At 43.7% G+C, this 21,859-nt stretch overlaps 1 protein-coding gene across 1 annotated transcript in view; it reads right to left on the bottom strand.

Moving 5' to 3' along the window:
* Nucleotides 1-21,859, bottom strand: part of CTBP2 (C-terminal binding protein 2) — a 105,812-nt gene that overhangs the window by 58,398 nt on the left and 25,555 nt on the right. Inside the window, exon 2 of the mRNA XM_075843184.1 lies at nucleotides 7,057-7,175. Within this exon, the coding sequence (XP_075699299.1) occupies nucleotides 7,057-7,114 (58 nt within the window). The 5' untranslated portion in view covers nucleotides 7,115-7,175. The remainder of the gene's footprint in view (nucleotides 1-7,056; nucleotides 7,176-21,859) is intronic.

Genomic DNA, 21,859 nt, shown 5'->3' with positions numbered 1-21,859 from the left:
CTTATCCCGCAGACGTTCGTTAATTGGTCGCAGGCGTTCGCCATATTAGCCAGTGTGATAGGGGAAAAGGCGCCGGAAAATTGTTCGGCGTTGTTTTGTTATTTTGATGCCATTGGGGAGGCTCATAGGGCGTATGGGGGTCAGGCGTGGCTGCGATACGATGAGCAATTCCGTCAGCGGAAAGCGGTTCGGCCGGCGATTCGGTGGGACCAGAAGGATATTGCTCTCAGGTTACGGGTGACGGCTCCGGTTAGGCAGTCCTTTCCCGGGAGCGCCGGCCAAGGAGGCCAGTCTAGTCAGGTTGGACAAGGCGGTGGGGGAAAGGCGGGGTTTTGCTGGCAATTTAATGAAGGCCAGTGTAAGTTCGGGGCCACGTGCAAGTTCAAGCACGTGTGTTCCGAGTGTAATGGTGCATCACACGGGGCGGAAAAATGTATGCGAAAAAAGAGGTCAGGGAACCAGTCCTCCGCGGCTGGTCAAGGGGGTGTCACCGGTGAGGGTGGAAAAGATGGCCCCTTATCTAAATGAGTATCCGGATAGGGCGGCGGCTAAATTGCTTTACAGGGGTTTTGTGTTGGTTTCGTTATTCCTCCGCCTCCTTATGAGGTTCCGGTTACGCGGAGGAATTTAAAATCGGCTTACTTGCATGCCAAGGTCGTGTCGGACAAATTGTTAAAAGAAGTTTCGTTGGGTCGCATGTCGGGGCCTTTTGTTGATTCGCCAGTAAAAGATTTAGTTGTGTCCCCGTTGGGTATTGTTCCTAAGCGCGAGCCCGGAAAATTTCGTTTAATTCAACACTTATCGTATCCCAAGGGTTCGTCGGTAAATGACGGGATAGATCACGAGTTGTGCTCCGTAGTTTATACCTCATTCGATAAGGCGGTGGGTTTAGTGCGGGCTGCGGGTCCGGGCGCGCTGCTAGCAAAAACCGACATCGAGGCGGCGTTCAGGTTGTTGCCAGTTCATCCAGAAAGCCAACGGCTGTTGGGCTGTTTTTGGAATGGGGCTTTTTACGTGGATCGGTGCCTTCCGATGGGGTGTTCCCTTTCTTGTGCATACTTCGAGGCGTTTAGTAGCTTCGTGGAGTGGGTAACGAGGGGAGTATCCGGGGTCGACTCGTTGATCCATTACTTAGATGATTTCTTGTGCGTTGGACCGGGGGGTTCGCCGGTTTGCGGTAATTTGCTTTATGCACTACAGAAGGTGGCGAGGGATTTTTGGGATCCCTTTGGCGCCAGAAAAAACGGAGGGCCCGGTAGCGACGATTTGTTTTTTAGGAATTGAAATAGATTCGGTGGCAATGGAGTGTCGTCTCCCTGCGGATAAGCTGGGTGCTTTGAGGCTGGAGGTACGGCGGGCTTGTAGACTGAAGAAAATGACGCTGCGGGAGCTTCAGTCGCTGCTGGGGAAGTTGAATTTCGCCTGCCGGATTATGCCAATGGGGAGGGTGTTTGGTAGACGGTTGGCGGCGGCAACGGCGGGAGTGCGTGCGCCGCATCATTTTGTGCGGCTCAAGGAGGAGCACCGAGCTGATCTTCAGGTTTGGGATGACTTCTTGGGCCAGTACAATGGTCGCTCGCTGTGGATGGCCCCAGCGCAGGATACGAGTGATTTGAATATTTTTACGGATGCGGCTGGGGCGGGCGGTTTTGGGGCTTACGGGGGAGGTCCGTGGTGCGCAGGTCAATGGCCGGCTAGTTGGGTGTCCAGTGGACTCACGCGGAATCTGGCCCTGCTCGAGCTGTTCCCCATCGTGGTGGCGGCGACCATTTGGGGGGACAGGCTCAGGGATAAGAAGGTTTGTTTTTACTGCGACAACATGGGGGTGGTGCTGGCCATTAATAACATCACGGCGTCCTCTCCTCCGGTAGTTCAATTGTTGCGACATTTAGTGTTGGTGTGTTTGTCGTTGAACGCGTGGGTGGTGGCGGTGCATGTGCCGGGAGTACGGAATTGTATCGCTGATGCTCTTTCTCGCTCGCAGTGGGACCGGTTTCGGCAATTGGCACCGGGAGCGGAACGTCTCGGTTTGGCTTGTCCGGAACATCTTTGGGATCTGGTCTCGGTCCCGTAGAACAACTGGTAAAAAGGTCTTTGGCGCGCACGACGTGGAGTGCTTATTCTGCTTGTTGGAGGCAGTAGGAGGAGTGGGTAAGAGAGTTGGGTGACGTCAATACGGATAGAGACAGGTTGGTGGCACTTTTGTACTGGTTAGGGGACGCCTGGGAGGCGGGGTTTTCTCAAAAACTGACCAATTAGGGAAGGGTAAGCTGATAGTTTTGTTCGCCCTCCCGGGGTCGGTTATGTGCCCAGTAGAGTGCATGCAGGGTTTTTAAGCCGCGAGCGGGGCCTCCAGATTTGCCTTTGTTACGTCATGTGGACGGGTCGTTCTTGTCCAGGTTTCAGTTTGGAGCTGTATTTAAAAAAATGTCTGACGGCGGTTGGTGTCGCGGCGGGCTCATATTCATCTCATTCCTTCAGGATTGGCGCAGCAACTGAAGCGGGGCGCTGGGGGTTGGATGATGAAGGGGTTCGGCGCATTGGTCGTTGGGAGTCTAACAGATTTAAGTCCTATGTCCGCCCCCATTTGTTATGAGGTTTGTTGTTAACGCTTAAAGAAATGTTTTATATGGTGGTGTCTAATTGTTTTTCTGTTTCAGATTCGCCTCCGTGTTTGGTGTGGTTGCTGGGTCATTCTTACGTGCACTGGGGGGCTTTGAGGGCGGACGTCCGCCCGGACGGTCGCCAGTTGCGCATTCCGCGACAGGATGCGGTTGTGCATTGGCTGGGATTTAGAAGTATGTCATGGAGCAGGGTGTTGGCGGAATTCCAGACATATGCCCGGCTTGATAGGGTTCCGGAGGTCTTAGTGTTGCACGTGGGTGGGAATGACTTAGGAGTCCGCCCCTTTCGTGAGTTGGTGCGGGACATCAAACACGATATGTTGTGCTTGTGGGTTTCTTATCCCAAGTTGGTGATAGTGTGGTCGGACATAGTCCCGAGGAAACATTGGCGGTTGGCTAGGTCAGTGGAGAGAGTCAATAAGGCTCGCATTAAAGTTAATCGGGCGGTGTCCCGTTTTGTAGCAAAAAACGGGGGCATTTGCGTGCGGCACAGGGATTTGGAGTCAGGAGTGGGGAACTTCTGGAGGAGTGATGGGGTTCATCTGACCGAGGTTGGCATTGATCTTTGGAGCTTGGCGATAGCAGAAGGAATAGAAAGGGCGGTGGTGGTGTGGCGGAACTCACAGGCTTAAGGTGGTCAAGGCCTGTTTCGCTGTGGCGGGGGGAGTCCTTGAGGCCAATCAGTACAAAATGGTGGGGGGGTCGCATCGGGGGTATGCGTCCCCCAAAAAAGGTACATGGTTGAAGACTTCATCGGGTGTTATCCCTTTGAAGTGGTCTTCTGGTGGAAGGTATATCACTTGAAGGCTTCATCGGGTGTTATCCCTTTGAAGTGGACTTCTAGTGGTCGGTATATCACTTGAGGGCTTCATCGGGTGTTATCCCTTTGAAGTGGACTTCTAGTGGTTGGAGCCATCTGCAGAGGTGAACGGTGCTTCCGAGCTGGTTGACGGCTGGAGGTAATTGGTGGTTTGCAGATGGCTAACTCGGTGTGTTCTTAAAAAAGGAATATCTGAAAGGGCTTCAAGGACTTCCTCTGCTCGGGTTAATGTTAACGTTAAAATTGTTATTTACGATTCTGACCCATGTTGGGTCATGTGAATTATTAGGAGGAATTCTCTGGTGGATTCCTAACTAGTTATCCGAATGTTTCGGATTTAAATTGTTTTTATAAAACTGTGAAATTAATAAACGGCTGCTGTGGCCATTTCACATCCAACCTCGGTGTCACGTGTCTTTCCTAAAGGTGGGGGTGGAGGGATAGGATGGGTAAGGGAAGGTTCATTAACACACGACTCTACTTAGGCAGGTCAAGAAGAGGCTGGACGCAGCCTGCAGGGCTTAAGGGGAAGCCTCCATGACCTCCCTGGTAGGGAAAGGGTTAATAGGTAAGGGAGAGTTGGAGGGAGAGTGAGGAGGAGGTGGAGGAGGGATAAGGAGGAGTCAGGGGGCCGTTGCTGGGCTTCCCGCTGTTTTCGGCATGGAGCCGGAAGCAGCGGGAGAAGTAACACAGGGAGAGACAAGCTCCCACCCTCCCGCCCTTGGTTTGTTACCCCTGTGGGTCTTTATGTATGTCTGTCTATGAGTGTTGTGTTTGATTTGTGTGCTTATTTAACATGTTTTTTCCTTTTTCCGGAGTAGGTTCTGTTGTCATGGCAGCTGGCGGGGGGAGTCCTTGAGGCCAGTCAGTACAAAATGGTGGGGGGGTCGCATCGGGGGTATGCGCCCCCCAAAAAAGGTACATGGTTGAAGACTTCATCGGGTGTTATCCCTTTGAAGTGGTCTTCTGGTGGAAGGTATATCACTTGAAGGCTTCATCGGGTGTTATCCCTTTGAAGTGGACTTCTAGTGGTCGGTATATCACTTGAGGGCTTCATCGGGTGTTATCCCTTTGAAGTGGACTTCTAGTGGTTGGAGCCATCTGCAGAGGTGAACGGTTCTTCCGAGCTGGTTGACGGCTGGAGGTAATTGGTGGTTTGCAGATGGCTAACTCGGTGTGTTCTTAAAAAAGGAATATCTGAAAGGGCTTCAAGGACTTCCTCTGCTCGGGTTAATGTTAACGTTAAAATTGTTATTTACGATTCTGACCCATGTTGGGTCATGTGAATTATTAGGAGGAATTCTCTGGTGGATTCCTAACTAGTTATCCGAATGTTTCGGATTTAAATTGTTTTTATAAAACTGTGAAATTAATAAACGGCTGCTGTGGCCATTTCACATCCAACCTCGGTGTCACGTGTCTTTCCTAAAGGTGGGGGTGGAGGGATAGGATGGGTAAGGGAAGGTTCATTAACACACGACTCTACTTAGGCAGGTCATGAAAGGTGTAAGGTTTAGAGGTGGGTTTTCAGGTTGGTTTTGAAGGTTTGAATGGTGGGAGAGTCTGATGTGTTGGTGTAGTAAATTCCAGAGTATGGGGGATGCACGGGAGGAATTTGGGAGATTATTATGGAAGGAGCAGAGAAGAGAAGGTGGTCTTGTGAGAACTGGAGATTACCTGTGGGGAGGTATCAGGATATTAGGGCAGAGATTTATGGAGCAGATTGTGAACTGCCTTGAATGTCATTGGCAGAATTTTGAAGTTAATTGGCTGGGTAATGGGTAGCCAGAGGGGAAATGCACTAGCGGATCGAGAGGACAGGTGAATTATGGAGGTTAAGGATGGATTGGAGGGGTGCAATAGTGTTAGAGGGTAGTCCACAGTTGTTGCAGTAATCTAGGCGGGATATGACGAGGGCATTTACAAGCATTTTGGTTGACTTGTGGTTGAGGAAAGAGTGGATTTAAGAAATGTTTTTAAAGTGGTAAAGGATAATTTGAAGGACAGGATGGAATCAAAGGTTATCCCAAGACACTTGTGAGATAAATTGGAGATATATTTTAAACATATTAATAAGACCAGTAGAAGAAAATGGATGAGGCACACGCTGTAGCTAAAATGCCACTTTACTCTAAATTGCAGGTGTTCAACAACATCATCAGGTGAGCAGTCCGTATGGTGTTTTGTTCTGCACCTTGAAATAACGTGAAATTTTAGTTAACGTGGTTGTCTATTATTTTTATGCTACTGGACATTCTAGTGGTATCTTTACATTTGGATACTCAGGCATTACCTCAACAGCGACGTACAAAACGTAATAATTCCTACTGCTGCGTAAGGTTTCCTAATTTCCTACCAATACCGTAAAACGTTAATGGAAAGAAAAATAAATAAAAAAGAGATCAAATATACCAATCGACTATTCATGTCCAGATTCCTGGTCCACAGCCTGCATTGGTGAATGAAAGGAAAAGTAATATCGGAGACCACCTTTTTTTGAGTTTGTCAAATCATTCTATGTAGCAAGAATCTATGGCTGGCGGAGTCCCTAGAAAACTACGGCGGTACTCCCAGCCCTATGATCACTGCTGGAAGAAGATGAACTGCACATACACAACAAAACTACTTCCTGGAACAACTACCAGTTACTGAATGTAGAATTGGCTGAACCTCTTATGAGATATAAAGACGCTTCTATTGCCAGGTGATCCCTATTAATCAGCGCCACAAATGCATGTAAAATACATTTTATTAAACTAAATAATATTTTCTGCTCCTGGCAAGTATGTTAGATCAGAATTTAGCAATGGTTTGGCCTTGTGTGCACGCGTAGAAAGTAAAATACAGATGTAAGAGCGAAATCTGTCATTTAAAAGATAGTCTGTCAGAAGTTTTGGCCTGCCCCAAACCGCTAGTTAGTAGCCAATGTGGAAAGCCGTGTACACATACCTACAGCATGTTGCCGATCTAAGTCCTTGCAGAACTGGTAAACAGTAGCTTTAATCGCTGACTTATCGTATGCAAATGAGCTGGAAAGTGTCTGCCGAAGCGGGAAGTGTCCTGCAGTCTGTGCTGTAAACCCTCCCCAACCCCACTCCTCTGCTGTTGACTGACGGTTCTACTGGACTAAGATGGACAACATAGGTATATCTACACGGCTTTGCACGTAGCTAACTAGAAATGTTGGGGGTCTAGGAGGGTCAAACTTCCTGACAGACTCCCTTTAACACAAGTAAACAGGGTATCATGATGTATTATCAGTGATGTTTCATAGGATTGAAGGTAATTCTACTAAGTTACCTAAACTCAACTGAGTTATCACTATGAACAAAGGAAGTTGAATGGCACATTCAGCTCTGCTACATCTGTATAGCCATTTGGAGCAGCTCTATTTTTAATGAACCAGATATAACTGAATAGGAGACAAGAAGGTATTAAATAAAAGCCCACTTTTCTCCCAATCTTCTTTTTTTGGAGGGATAAGAAAAAGGTTATGAATTTTTGTTTTCATTTTGGATGCAACTTTTTAACCTGTGCAATTTTAGCCAAAATCAGTTTTAATGTGGGTCTATAGATTCAGTGATTTACATGTGACGAGTGGGATCTGCTCACCTTCAGAGATCTGATCCAGTCGCACCCTCTTTACTTTCTGTCTCTCCAACATGTCCATCTTCTGCCGCGGGCAATGTGCTATACCCTGGCATTTCTATCCCACGTCACTGCTCGCCAGGCTGCAAAGAAGAGGAGAATTAAACAGGTTCTCGAAGAAAAGCATCTTATATGGTGATACTAGTATAACATATATACCACTAACTATAATCAGGTTATAATAAGATGTGCGCTGAAAGGTTCTGAATGTACAGCAGAAATTCCCATCATTATATTGAATATGTTACATGAGCTGACTTTTCCAATCTGTTCTATTCTCACCAAGGACGATATCAAGTTGGAACCTCCAAACATTCTACACATTAAAAAGACCAGAGAAATTTCAGGAAACTTGAACTACGGTAAATGTGGCTCAACAAAAGTGAATGAGATGCATTACAATGCCAGACACAGCCTGTGGACAAGAATGGCGCGGATTCTGCACCAAGAGTATAAAACATTTCGGGTTTTTTTTTCGTTTTTTTGGCAAGATATCAAACACAATAAGAGCAGCTCCACATATAATATTATATATATATCGTATTAGAGCCCTCAAGTGCATTTCTGACATGTGGAACCAATACAGAATAGTGCCAAATTTCACCTTTTTAGTTGGTTATTACCCTAAGGATTGGGTACACAGTTGTAACATTTCCTTGTATGATATTGACCTGCAGGTTGTGCAATAGAAATGTATGACCCCCGGGACCCCTCCAATCAGTGCAGCGGTATCCAAATAAGTGTATGGATGTGCCTGGTACGAAGCTCAGCCCATTTAAGAGTACCTATTAACTCCCCTGTCATTTCTGTTGTAAATACTTGTATTCCCCATTATATAACAATGCTGGTGCACCATTTCTTATAATTACTTACTTCTTATCATTTATAAATAAATTGACTACTGGGTGTTACCAGTCGGGGGTGTGTCCCTACACAGACTGACACTGTCCAATCAATGCTAACAGAGTGAGGATATGTAGGGACACACCCATTTGACAAGGGAAATAGTAACACCCAGTTGTCAATTTTTTCATACATTTTTAGGAGGAATAACAGAGGAACGGCACAATGCAGAGTTCTGAGAAAATATGTTCCAGAATTGTTATTTCATGGGGAATACAAGTGTTTACTAAAATAGACAGGAGGGGGGGCAGGTCGTCTTTAACCCCTTCAGGACTGAGCCACTTTTGGACCAAATGACAGAGCCTCATTTTTTAAATCTGACGTGTGTTACTTTATGTGGTAATAACTCGGGAATGCTTTTACCTATCCAAGCGATTCTGAGATTATTTTCTCGTGACATATTGTACTTTAAGTTAGTGAAAAAAATTGGTCGATATATTCAATATTTTTGTGTGAAAAACACCAAAATTTAGAGAAAATTTGCAAAAAATTAGCATTTTCTAAATTCAAATGTATCTGCTTGTAAGACAGATAGTAATACCACACAAAATAGTTACTAGCTAACTTTTCCAATATGTCTACTTTAAATTGGCATCATTTTTTGAACATCCTTTTATTTTTCTAGGACATTACAAGGCTTATAAGTTTAGCAGCAATTTCTCACATTTTCAAGAAAATTTCAAAAGCCCATTTTTTTAGGGAACAGTTCAGTTGTTAAGTGGCTTTGAGGGCCTTATATATTAGAAACCCCCACAAATCACCCCATTTTAAAAACTTCACCCCTCAAAGTATTCAAAACAGCATTCAGAAAGTTTTTTAACCCTTTAAGCGTTTCACAGGAATTAAAGCAATGTAGCGGGGAAATCTACAAATCTCATTTTTTTGGCAGAAATTCCATTTTAATCCATTTTTCCTGTAATACTGAAGGTTTTTACCGGAGAAGCACAACTGAATATTTATTGTCCTGATTCTGCAGTTTTTAGAAATATCCCACATGTCGCCCTAGTGCGCTACTGGACTGAAATACCGGCCTCAGAAGCAAAGGAGCACCTAGAGCCTTTTAGGGCCTTCCTTTTCTTAATTATATTTCAGGCACCATGTCAGGTTAGAAGAGGTCTTGTGGTGCCGAAACAAAGGAAACACCCCAAAAAATACCCCATTTTGGAAGCTAAACTCCTTGAGGACTTCATCTAGGGGTGTAGTGAGCATTTTGACCTCACAGGTGTTTCATAGATTTCATTAGAATTGAGCAGTGAAAATGAAAAATGACATTATTTTCCAATACCATGTATTTTTACCTCCAAATTTTTAATTTTTTCAACAAATAAATGAGGAAAAGCACCCCAACATTTGTAAAGCAACTTCTCCAGAGTACGGAAATACCAAACATGTGGTCATAAACTGTTGTTTGGGCAAGCGGCAGGACTCGGAAGGGAAGGCACGCCATTTAGCTTTTGGAGCGCTGATTTTGCTGGATTCATTTCTCTGCACCATGTCGCATTTGTAAAGCCCCTGAGGTACAAGTACAGTGAAAACCCCCCAAAAGTGACTCCATTTAGGAAACTATACCCCTTGAGGAATTCATCTAGGGGTGTAGTGAGCATTTTGACCCCACAGGTGTTTCATAGATTTCATTAGAATTGGGCAGTGAAAATGAAAAATTACATTATTTTCCAATAAGACGTAGCTTTACCTCAAAATTTTTATTTTTTTCAACAAATAAATGATGAAAAGCACCACAAAATGTGTAAAGCAACTTCTCCAGAGTACAGAAATACCCAACATGTGGTCATGAACGGCTGTTTGGGGAAGCGGCAGGACTCAGAAGGGAAGGCACGCCATTTAGCTTTTGAAGTACAGATTTTGCTGGTTTGATTTCTCGGCACCATGTCGCATTTGTAAAGCTCCTAAGGTACCAGTACAGTGGAAACCCCCCAAAAGTGACTCCATTTGGGAAACTACACCCCTAGAGGAATTAATCTAGGGGTGTAGTGAGCATTTTGACCCCCCAGGTGTTTCATAGATTTCATTAGAATTGGGCAGTAAACATGAAAAAAATCATTTTTTTCCACTAAGACGTAGCTTTAGGTAAAAATGTTTCATTTTCTCATCAAATAAAGGAGAAAAATCACCGTAACATTTGTAAAGCAGCTTCTCCAGAGTACGGAAATACCCCATATGTGGTAATAAAGTACTGTATGAATACACATCCGGGCTCAGAAGGGAAGGAGCGCCATTTGGCTTTTGGACAGCAGATTTTGCTGGATTGGTTTTTCTGCGCCGTGTCGCTTTTGCAAAGCCCCTTAGGTACCAGTACAGTGGAAACTCCCCAAAAGGGACTCCATTTGGCAAACTACACCCATTGAGGAATTCATCTAGGGGTGTAGTGAGCATTTTGACCCCACAGCTGTGTCATATATTTTATTAGAAATGGGCAGTGAAAAAGAAAAATTACATTATTTTCCAATAAGACGCAGCATTAGTTAAAAATGTTTCATTTTCTCAACAAATAAAGGAGAAAAAGCACCGTAACATTTGTAAAGCAACTTCTTCAGAGTAGGGAAATACCCCACACATGGTCATAAACTGCTATTTGGACACACAGCAAGGTTCTAAAGGGAAGGAGCGCCATTTAGTATTTGGAGTGGAGATTTTATAAGATTCGTTTTTTGACACCATGTTGCATTGAGCTATAGTACCAGTACAGTGGTACCCCCCAAAAAATTACCCCATTTTGGAAACTAGATCCCTCAAAGAATTGATCTAGGGGTGTAGTGAGCATTTTGACCTCACAAGTGTTTTGCAAAAATGAGTAAACAATAGATGTTGCAGATTGAAAATTGCTGTTTTCCACAAATATGCCAATTCAGTGCCCAATGTGTTGTGCCCAGCTTGCACCACCGTAGACACACATCCCATAAATTGTTAAGCGGGTTCTCCAGAATACCCCATATGTGGTCATAAATTGCCGTTTGGGTACACTGCCAGGCTCAGTTGGACCACCATTTGGCTTTTGAAGCGCAGATTTTGCTTGGTGTATTAGTGGTATTTCAGCTTATAATGTGGGGGCATATGTGAGCTGGGCGGAGTACATCAGGGTATATGTAAGCTGGGCGGAGTACATCAGAGTATATGTAAGCTGGGCAGAGTACATCAGGGTATATGTAAGCTGTGAGGAGTACATCAGGGTATATGTAAGCTGTGCGGAGTACATCAGGGGTATATGTAAGTTGTGCGGAGTACATCAGGGGTATATGTAAGTTGTGCGGAGTACATCAGGGGTATATGTAAGCTGTGCGGAGTACATCAGGGTATATGTAAGCTGGGCGGAGTACATCAGGGTATATGTAAGCTGGGCGGAGTACATCAGGGTATATGTAATATGTGAGGAGTACATCAGGGTATATGTAAGCTGTGCGGAGTACATCAGGGTATATGTAAGCTGGGCGGAGTACATCATGGTATATGTAAGCTGGGCGGAGTACATCAGGGTATATGTAAGCTGGGCGGAGTACATCAGGGTATATGTAAGCTGGGCGGAGTACATCAGGGTATATGTAAGGTGTGCGGAGTACATCAGGGTATATGTAAGCTGGGCGGAGTACATCAGGGTATATGTAAGCTGGGCGGAGTACATCAGGGTATATGTAAGCTGTGCGGAGTACATCAGGGGTATATGTAAGCTGTGCGGAGTACATCAGGGTATATGTAAGCTGGGCAGAGTACATCAGGGGTATATGTAAGTTGTGCGGAGTACATCAGGGGTATATGTAAGCTGTGCGGAGTACATCAGGGGTATATGTAAGTTGTGCGGAGTACATCAGGGGTATATGTAAGCTGTGCGGAGTACATCAGGGTATATGTAAGCTGGGCAGAGTACATCAGGGTATATGTAAGCTGGGCGGAGTACATCAGGGTATATGTAATATGTGAGGAGTACATCAGGGTATATGTAAGCTGTGCGGAGTACATCAGGGTATATGTAAGCTGGGCGGAGTACATCAGGGTATATGTAAGCTGGGCGGAGTACATCAGGGTATATGTAAGCTGGGCAGAGTACATCAGGGTATATGTAAGCTGGGCGGAGTACATCAGGGTATATGTAAGCTGTGCGGAGTACATCAGGGTATATGTAAGCTGGGCGGAGTACATCAGGGTATATGTAAGCTGGGCGGAGTACATCAGGGTATATGTAAGCTGTGCGGAGTACATCAGCGTATATGTAAGCTGGGCGGAGTACATCAGGGTATATATAAGCTGGGCGGAGTGCATCAGGTCATAATAGGATGATGTAATAATGGGGAGAATGAATAATCCATGGATTGGTGTGGTACGCTTTGAACCAATCCTTTATACACAGGCCGGGTTTATTGGGTATTATACAAAATATATGCGCTCCAGTGTTGCCTTATATTTGACTTCTTCACTAGCCCTATAAGCCGCACAAGGCCCTAAAGTTTCCTCATCTCTGCTGCATCTACAGGGTCCACCTGTGGGGTCCAGCATAGGACGATGTGGGATATTCTACTGGACCTAAAAATTAGTCTGGGTCGTCATTTAGCATCATTTTGCACCATTGCGTTTTGAGAGTCATAACGTGTTATTTTTCCGTTAGGGCGTGTGTGAGGGCGCCTTTTTTGTGGAACGAGCTGTAATTTTTATTGGTTCCATTTTGGGGTACATGCGATTTTTTTTTATCACGATTTATTTAATTTTTTGGGAGATGAGGAAACCAAAAAACAGCCATTCCAACACGTTTCTTTTTTGTTTTTTTTACAGTGTTCACCGTGCAGTATAAACAACATGTTAACTTCATTCTGCGGGGCGAGACGATTACAGCGACACCAAATTTATATTGTTTTTTTACGTTTCACTACGTTCCCACAATAAAAATACTCTTTTCTAAAAAAATCATGTTTTAGTGTCGCCATTTTCTGAGAGCCGTAACTTTTTTATTTTTTCGTTGATATCGCTGCGGGAGGGCTTGTTTTATGCGTGGCAAACTGTAGTTTCTATTGGTACCATTTTGCGTTACTTGCAACTTTTTGATTACTTTTTATTAAAAAAAATTTGAGACAAGACGACCAAAAAATAAAATGCGGTCATTGTTTTTGATTAATGCGGCGGACGTCATTGACAGCCGCACTGAAGGGGTTAAATGGCTGCGATCGGCGGTAACAGCCATCGCAGCGGCATGTCAGCTGTGTATAACAGTTGACAGCCGCTGAAGATAAAGCGCGCACAGCTCCTGTGCTCGCTTTATCTGCAGGGCGTAACTGTACGCCCGTCTGCGGGAAATCACTTTGATTTCGGACGTACAGTTACGCCCAATCGCGGGAAAGGGTTAAGAGAATGGAAACAGCTGTTGTTACTAGGCGCAGCCATACTCATTTTGATGTTGCTGTACGGATGGGCGGTCCCAGGGGTCACACCCCCGGAACATACATTAATTGTCCACCCTTAGGGCTTATTCAGATGAACGTGATATATGTCCGTGTGATTTTCAGACAGTCTATTATTTTCATGCAGCGTGTATCCGCTGCGTAAAACTCACAACATGTCCTATATTTGTGCGTTTCTCGCGCATCACACACCCATTGAAGTCAATAGGTGCGTGAAAATCACGCGCAGCACATGGAAGCACTTTCGTGTGCCGCGCTTGATTCGCGCAACAGCAGTAAAAACTATGAATGAAAACAGAAAAGCACCACGTGCTTTTCTGTTTACAAACATAGTGTCATAATGATGGCGGCTGCGCGAAAATCACGCAGCCACGCATCATACGCTGAAGACACACGGAGCGGTTAAGTACGCACACGCTCTTGTGAATCCGGCATTAGGGTAGACCACAAGCCAGGAAGGTCTCTTTAAGATATTGATATTGCTGATTATTACCTGAAATGTATTACTAACATATGACTGTAGCTTCCTAGGCTCTGTTAACACTAAATATTACTCTATATCAGGGTATGTGCACACACAAAATAAAAAAAAGTCTCAAAATACGGAGCTGTTTTCAAGGGAAAACAGCTCCTGATTTTCAGAAGTTTTTTTAATCACAGTCGCGTATTTCGCTGCGTTTTTAACGGCTGTTTTTGGAGCTGTTTTTCTATAGAGTCTATGACAAACGGCTCCAAAAACAGCCACATAAAAAATGCCCCGTCGGAATAGAATGCAGTTTTTCCCATTGAAATCAATGGGCAGATGATTGGAGGTGTTCTGCTTCCGATTTTTCAGCCGTTTTTCGGAAATTTAACGGCCGAAAAATGGCAGAAAACACTCCGTGTGAACATACCATAATTCTCTATTGTTGGATACTATTCCATAGTTTTTACAGAGAAATGTTTCCGCCAATGGCCCCATTGCTTGAGACATTCTGTCACACATGGAGGAGTAAGGGTATGTTCACACGCACTAATTACGGACGTAATTCGGGTGTTTTTGCCCCGAATTACGTCCGAAAATAGCGTCACAATAGCGTTGACAAACATCTGCCCATTGAAAGCAATGTGCAGACGTTTGTCTGTTCACACGAGGCGTAATTTACGCGCCGCTGTCAAATGACGACGCGTAAATAGACGCCCGCGTCAAAGAAGTGACCTGTCACTTCTTTGGCCGTAATTGGAGCCGTTATTCATTGACTCCAATGAATAGCAGCGCCAATTACGTCCATAATGGACGCGGCGTTCAAGCGCCTGCACATGCCGGTACGGCTGAAATTACGGGGATGTTTTCAGGCGGAAACATCCCCGTAATTTCAGCCGTTACGGACGCTGCCGTGTGAACATACCCTAAGGCTTGGTTCACACGAGCACATTAACGTCTGTAATGGACGGAACGTATTTCGGCCGGAAGTCCCGGACCGAACTCAGTGCAGGGAGCCGGGCTCCTAGCATCATAGTTATGTACGACACTAGGAGTCCCTGCCTCTCTGCAGGACAACTGTCCCGTACTGTAATCATGTTTTCAGTACGGGACAGTAGTTCCATGGAGAGGCAGGGACTCTTAGCATCGTACATAACTATGATGCTAGGAGCCCGGCTCCCTGCACTGAGTTCGGTCCGGGACTTCCGGCCGAAATACGTCTGTCCATTACGGACGTTAATGTGCTCGTGTGAACCCAGCCTTAATGTAATGGTGTGGAACTGCTTTGGAGCTGGTACGTTGGGAGTCGACAGTGTCACCGAATGGACTGTATTTTCAGGTTTATTTAATAGTAACTTATTAAAAAATAAAAAGTCCCTGATTTCAACCTTTTACACGTTGGCTCTAGTGCCGTTTTGAAAGTATGACTTACATGTCCATGTGTGCTAAATGGCGTCACATTCTGTCTTTATCTTGAGACTTGGCTGTTGCCCTTCACTGATAACGTAATATGCATTAAAGTTTAGGTAAAACTTACTGAACACATAAAGGCTCTCACACAAACCCAATACATGTCAGCAGGTTTGTAGCTGTGATGCGACTACAGATTCTATGCTTCTCTAGAGCAAATATTTCAACAAAACATATCACAAATTGTGAGCACACACTGAACTCACTCCATGTAAAGCATCCGTTTATGTACTTTTCTAGTAAAAAAAAAAACATAGAATAATTTCTGCTGTTACCACTAGAGGGCGATAAGTGCACATGACATTGGTAAAGCTTTATATCACTATTTCTAACAACAGCCTCTAAAATCTCCAATGGGAAAAAATGCCAATGAATCTTCAATCCCAGAATAACCAGGTCAGGTCTATATCAAAAGATTTTAAAATAATCATTGTTTTTATAGTCACTATCCTCGTACGCTTTACTGGATCTGACCAAATTGAAGAAATTGGGGGACACTTATTAAATGACATGGGCCAGAGAAGTGGTGTAAATCGCATACCCAATGTTGCAGAGGTCCACAATCTTTGGAAGTGGATTACACCATTTCATTAAAGTATTTTTTTTTGCAAAAAAAAAACCCTGAAAAGTATCTATTTTTCACATGTTATGTAATTTTTAATAGCAAAAGTCAGTAATAGTCGCATGCCAGGATGTTTTTTCTTGCCAATTCTCACAGAATGTGGGGACAGCAGAAAACACATAGTAAAAAAAACAAACCACATTAATAAGGTTGTGTTCACACTGAGTTTTTTGCAGGAGGAAAATTCCTCCTGCAAAAACTGCTCCAGTAGGTTTTTGCACAGTGGTTTGACAAAAACTCGTCAAAACACTCGTCGAGGTTTTTTTTTCCCGTTTCTGACTCATTGAAATGGGGTTTTGGAGGCGGAAACTGCCTCAAGATGGGTCATGTTGCTTCTTTTTACCACGACAAGTTTTTTTTACTCGTGGAAAAAAAACTTGTCTGCCTCCCATTGAAATCAATGGGAGGCATTTTCGGGCGGTTTTTGAGGAGTTTTTTTGGCGCGGTTTCTGCCCCAAAAAACTCGTCAAAAAACTGTGTGAACAGGGCCTAAAAGTTAAATGTAAGCATTTTAAATTGTTTTTACTTACCCCTGTCCCCATCTGCTTTTGTACCTTCACTAATAACTTTCACTGCTTTAATGATCATCACCCATGTACAGAGGCCGAATATACAGCGGAGGGGGTGAGATACAGGTAAAACTAAAACATGGTCTTTGTCCTTAATGCTACAGCGATGCCTTATGTTAAACAATGTACACATATTTGATAGAGTTATACACAGGAGAATTAAAAGATGAATTTTTGGTGCAAATATTATTCATTAAACAAACTACCTTAAATCAGAACATGAAAAAATAATAAATTGTTTCCCTGTCTCTGACCATTTTTCTTTAAAGAAGACCTATAAAGTGAATGGATATTCGCTCCAAATTAAAATAAGTAGTAAGCCCTCTATCTCCCGCAAAAAAGATAAAAAATTAAAGAACTCACCATCGCGGCAAACGACGTTCAGGAAGGACAAAATCTGCCTCAAAATCCCAAACGGAGTTTTGAGGCAGAATTTTCCTCCTGTAAAAAACTCCTAAGGCTTTGTTCAGACAACCAGATGTCAAATCGGCCGATTTGCACCCATGCGGGACCCGTTTTCACGGATCCCTCATAGACTTAAGTCTATTGAGGGATCCGGGAAAACAGGAAAAAATAGGACATGTCCTATTTTTTCCCGGGCTGTTTACACTTTCTGTTAAAAGAACGGGCGTGTGATCAGCCCCATACACATGCATTCATTTTAATGCAATCGTGTGACGGCCGTTAAAAAACAAAAAACTTCTGTATCTCACACGGCCAACAATCACCGTCGTCTGATTAGGGCCTTAGGGTATGTTCACACAATCTATTTTCAGCTGTTTATCAGGCCGTAAACGGCCCGAAAACAGCTAAAAATGCGGGGGCTGAACGCCTCCAAACATCTGTCCATTGATTTCTTTAGGAAAAACTGCATTCCGTTTCCACAGGGCGTTTTTAACAAGGCCGTTTTTTAAAAACAGCCGCGTAAAAAAACACCTCGTAAAAATAAGTGCATGTCACATCTTGAGCCGTTTTTCATTGACAATAGAAAAACAGCTCCAAAAACAGCCGTAAAAAACGGGAGTTGCTTAAAAAATGGCTGAAAATCAGGAGCTGTTTTCCCTTGAAAACAGCTCCATATTTCCAAACTGTTTTTGTTAAGCGTGTGAACATACCCTTAGGCTGAGTTCACACAGAGTTTTTTGCAGGCAGAAAATTCTGCCTCAAAATTCAGTTTGGAATTTTGAGGCAGATTTTGATCTGCCTGCACGCCTTTTGCTGCTTTTTTCGCTCACGCCCATTGAGCGCCACGGGCAAAAACAACGAAATACACTTTCTCTGCCTCCCATTGATGTCAATGGGAGGTCAGAGGCGTAAACGCCCGAAGATAGGGCATGTCACTCCTTTTCCCCGCAAACGTTTCTTACCGCTCGCGGGGGGAAAAACGCCTCCGCATCTCATTGAAATCAATGGGAGGCATTTTCGGCCGGTTTTTGGCGCATTTTCTGACGTGGTTTCCGCATCAAAAAACGTGTAAAAAAAACTCTGTGTGAACTGGGCCTTAGAATGCAGCATTCCAAAACTTAAAATTTAGCTCTGGGCATCAAAGGCCAAAACACACCCAGTTATAAAAGGGTTTAAAGAGGCTCTGTCACCACATTATAAGTGCCCTATCTCCTACATAATGTGATTGGCGCTGTAATGTAGATAACAGCAGTGGTTTTTATTTTGAAAAACAATCAATTTTGAGCAAGTTATGAACAATTTTAGATTTATGCTAATTAGTTTCTTAATAGACAACTGGGCGTTGTAAAGAGAAGTGTATGACGCTGACAGCGTCATACACTTCTTTCCATTCAGGTTTAGCTCGTTTCACTGCACAGCGTTATCTCGCAAGATCACGCTGTGCTGAGGGTACTGCTAAAAATTCGTATATATAAGTAGAAACATCCACACGTGTGAAACCAAGCGTAACTTGGTGCATTGACCAGAGACATATAGATAACCCTACAAACAAAAAGATCAATACTAGCACAGGCAAAATAATAAGTAGTAAAAAAATCACTTTATTAGAAGATCGATACAAAACATTAAAAAGATGAGTCACACAACGTAAGATATGAGGCGTCGGCCTCTGCAGGACAAAATATGATAAAGTCAAGGCATGTACATATATGAATGGAAATATACAGGCATATGGGTGTAGGGGTAAATGGGAGGACGCTGACTATGCCTGGCATGAAAACATGTCGAAATATGTGCAACAAAAATACCAGTGTAAAGTGCTAATGTATCTGCATTAATAGGATTTTTTTTAATGTGAATAAAACTCGCATATAAGCAGAGGTTTACATACAAAAATAATGTAAAAATAATAGGTGTGCAAAAGTTCATATATACCACAAACGTCTACATTAACAAGAGCCTGTCCTCTCAAAACCATGGAACAGAGGCCATGCAATATTTTAACCTGTATGTTATCGAAGTTTCCAAAAACTAATTGGGAAATGGTGTTTCAATTAAGGAGAGAAGATTGGAAGTGTGGATTTCACAGATACTTTGCCCATTAAATAAAGGCACGCAAAGCCAGGTTACTGACAAATCTGTTTTTCTCAAGGAAGCTTGTTTAGTGTGAACCATGCCTCGAGGCAAACAACTTAAAGACGACGTGTTATAGAAATGCATTAAGCTGGAAAAGGTTACAAAAGGATTGCTTAAAGAGGCTCTGTCACCAGTTTATAAGTGCTCTATCTCCTACATAATGTGATCGGCGCTGGAATGTAGATAACAGCAGTGGTTTTTATTTTGAAAAACGATCATTTTTGAGCAAGTTATGAGCAATTTTAGATTTAGTTTCTTAATGCCCAACTGGGCGTGTTTTTACTTTTGACCAAGTGGGCGTTGTACAGAGGAATGTATGACACTGACCAATCAGTGACCAATCAGTGTCCTACACTTCTCATTGTTCCAGCCCAGCATGATCCACAGCACAGTGTGATTGTGCAGTGAAAGAAGCTGGGCTGGAACAATGAGAAGTGTATGTCACTGATTGGTCACAGATTGATCAGCCTCATACACTTCTTTACAACGCCCACTTGGTCAAAAGTAAAAACACGCCCAGTTGGGCATTAAGAAACTAAATCTAAAATTGCTCATAACTTGCTCAAAAATTATCGTTTTTAAAAATAAAAACCACTGCTGTTATCTACATTACAGCGCCGATCAGAATATGTAGAAGATAGGGCACTTATAATGTGGTGACAGAGCCTCTTAAGCCCTGGGTTTACATCAATCCACAGTTAGAAATTGTCTACAAATGGAGAAAATTCAGGACTGTTGCTACTCTCCCTAGGAGCGGACGTTCTGTTGTGTTCTTGGAGTGATCTTAACGGAATCCTGAAAGAGTTAGAAAGAACCCAAGGGTAACAGTAAAAGACATACTGAAGACTCTCCAAACGGTGGAAACCTCTGTTTATATGTCCACTATAAGGCCGGATTCATACTTTTCACTACTGTTGCGCGAATCAATTATAGAGCAAGTAAGCGCTCTGATTGATAAGGGGGGTGATAACATGAATAAAAGTTTGTTAGCCCTCCCCTGATGTCATCTATAGTCATACAGGAACAGAAGAATCAATCACATATTCACCTCCCCTCCCCTCTCCTCTTTCACACAGGCTGAAAGGAACAGTGTCATCACAATTTTTTTTTTAATATGTTAAAGATGTTAGTGCTTTATTAAAAACGTTTATATTTATTTGTGTGTTTGTGTTTTACTTTTTCTTATTTTTACACTTTTTCTTCCCTATGGGGGCTGCCATTTTTTTTTCCATTTCTGTATGTGTCGATTAACGACACATACAGACATGGAATACGGCAGCCACAGTCCCATAGGGACTGCGAACGGGGCCCGTTCCATCCACTAACATGTACGCCGTCTGTGTGGGAACTGCGCATGCGCCGCTCCCACACAGTCCAATTTGAAATGCGCGCCGTCCGGCGCCATTTTCCTGTGGACCGGAAGTTGCGGCCGGACAGTAAGATTACTACTTCCGGTCGCGGCTTCCGGACTTGTGCACTTGGACCAGCGGCAGCAGACGGAGCGGACGGGCCGGAGGGAGCCGCGGCGGCAGGAGCAGGTAAGAGATTTCTATGTATGTTCGTGTTTGTGTACGTTTACTACTGTATGTAAACCTACTACACTGTGTGTTAGCTCAAAAAATGGCGACACACAGTGTAGGAGGTTAGACCGTTCAAACCCCTCGTTTATCCCGGCACTAGCCAGGATAAAGGAGGGGGGGGATGCTGAGAGCTCACTAGAGCGAGGGCTTTTTACCCAATTTTGCAATGCTGCAATTTTGGGAATAGCTCCATCTAGTGACCAGCAATGGGAAATATTATAAATTAGAATTAATTTATAATATTTCCTGACTCGTGAAAAAAAAAAAAAATGTGAACAATGTTTAATCACCTACACACTAAATGTTTAATTTAAAAAAACAAAACATGTTTTTCTGGCAACACATTCCCTTGAAGTAAGAGCTGCAAATATATGCAGCTCCCACTTCAACATGCCCTAATTTCAGATAGATCGTAGCTAGAGCTGCGATCAAAGGTCTTGTTTTAAAGCTTCTTGGCTTAAACTGCAATCTAGCATGAGCTAGAGCCTTTAAAAGCACGGGTTGAAGTGAGAGCTGCAAGTATATGCAGATCTCAATTCAACCTGCTCTAGCTTCAGCTAGATTGCAGCTAGAATCTTAGCTTAAAAGTCAAGACTTACATCACAGCTCCAGTTGCATTTTAGCTCGAGTTAGAGCCATCAGTAGCAAAAACGTATGAGATACATCCTTGGATCTTGAAGTTCTTCCCTGCTAAGATGTATCAGATAAGCCCTTGGTAGGGAAAGGGTTTAAACCACTGAAAGGTAAAATGATTAACATTAAGTATCTCGTAACAATGGCACCAGTCAAAGGGTGGAATATTTTAGGCAGCAAGTAAACAGTCAGTTCTTGAAGTTAAAGTACTGGAAGTAAGATAAATTGACGAGTGTAAGGATCTGAGCAACAAGGGTCAGACTTGTGGGGTGTTCCCGGTATGCAGTGGTTATTACTTACCAAAAGTGGTCTAAGAAACGACAACCAGTTAATCAGCCACTGGGTCGTGGGCGACCAAGGCTCATAGGTGCACATGGGGAGTGACAGCTAGCCCATCTGGTCCAATCCCACAGAGGAGTTATTTTAGCACAAACTGCTGAAAAAGTTAAAGCTGGCTATGACAGAAAGGCGTCAATACATAGAACATCACAGCTTGCTGCATTTGGGGTTGTGTAGTCGCAGACCAGTTGGAATACCCATGCTGACACCTATCCACCGCTGTAAGAGCCTCCAATGGGCACGAG

This window comes from Rhinoderma darwinii, chromosome 11, assembly GCF_050947455.1.
Source record: "Rhinoderma darwinii isolate aRhiDar2 chromosome 11, aRhiDar2.hap1, whole genome shotgun sequence".
Taxonomy (NCBI): domain Eukaryota; kingdom Metazoa; phylum Chordata; class Amphibia; order Anura; family Rhinodermatidae; genus Rhinoderma; species Rhinoderma darwinii.
This window is presented reverse-complemented; position numbering and strand designations above follow the sequence as displayed.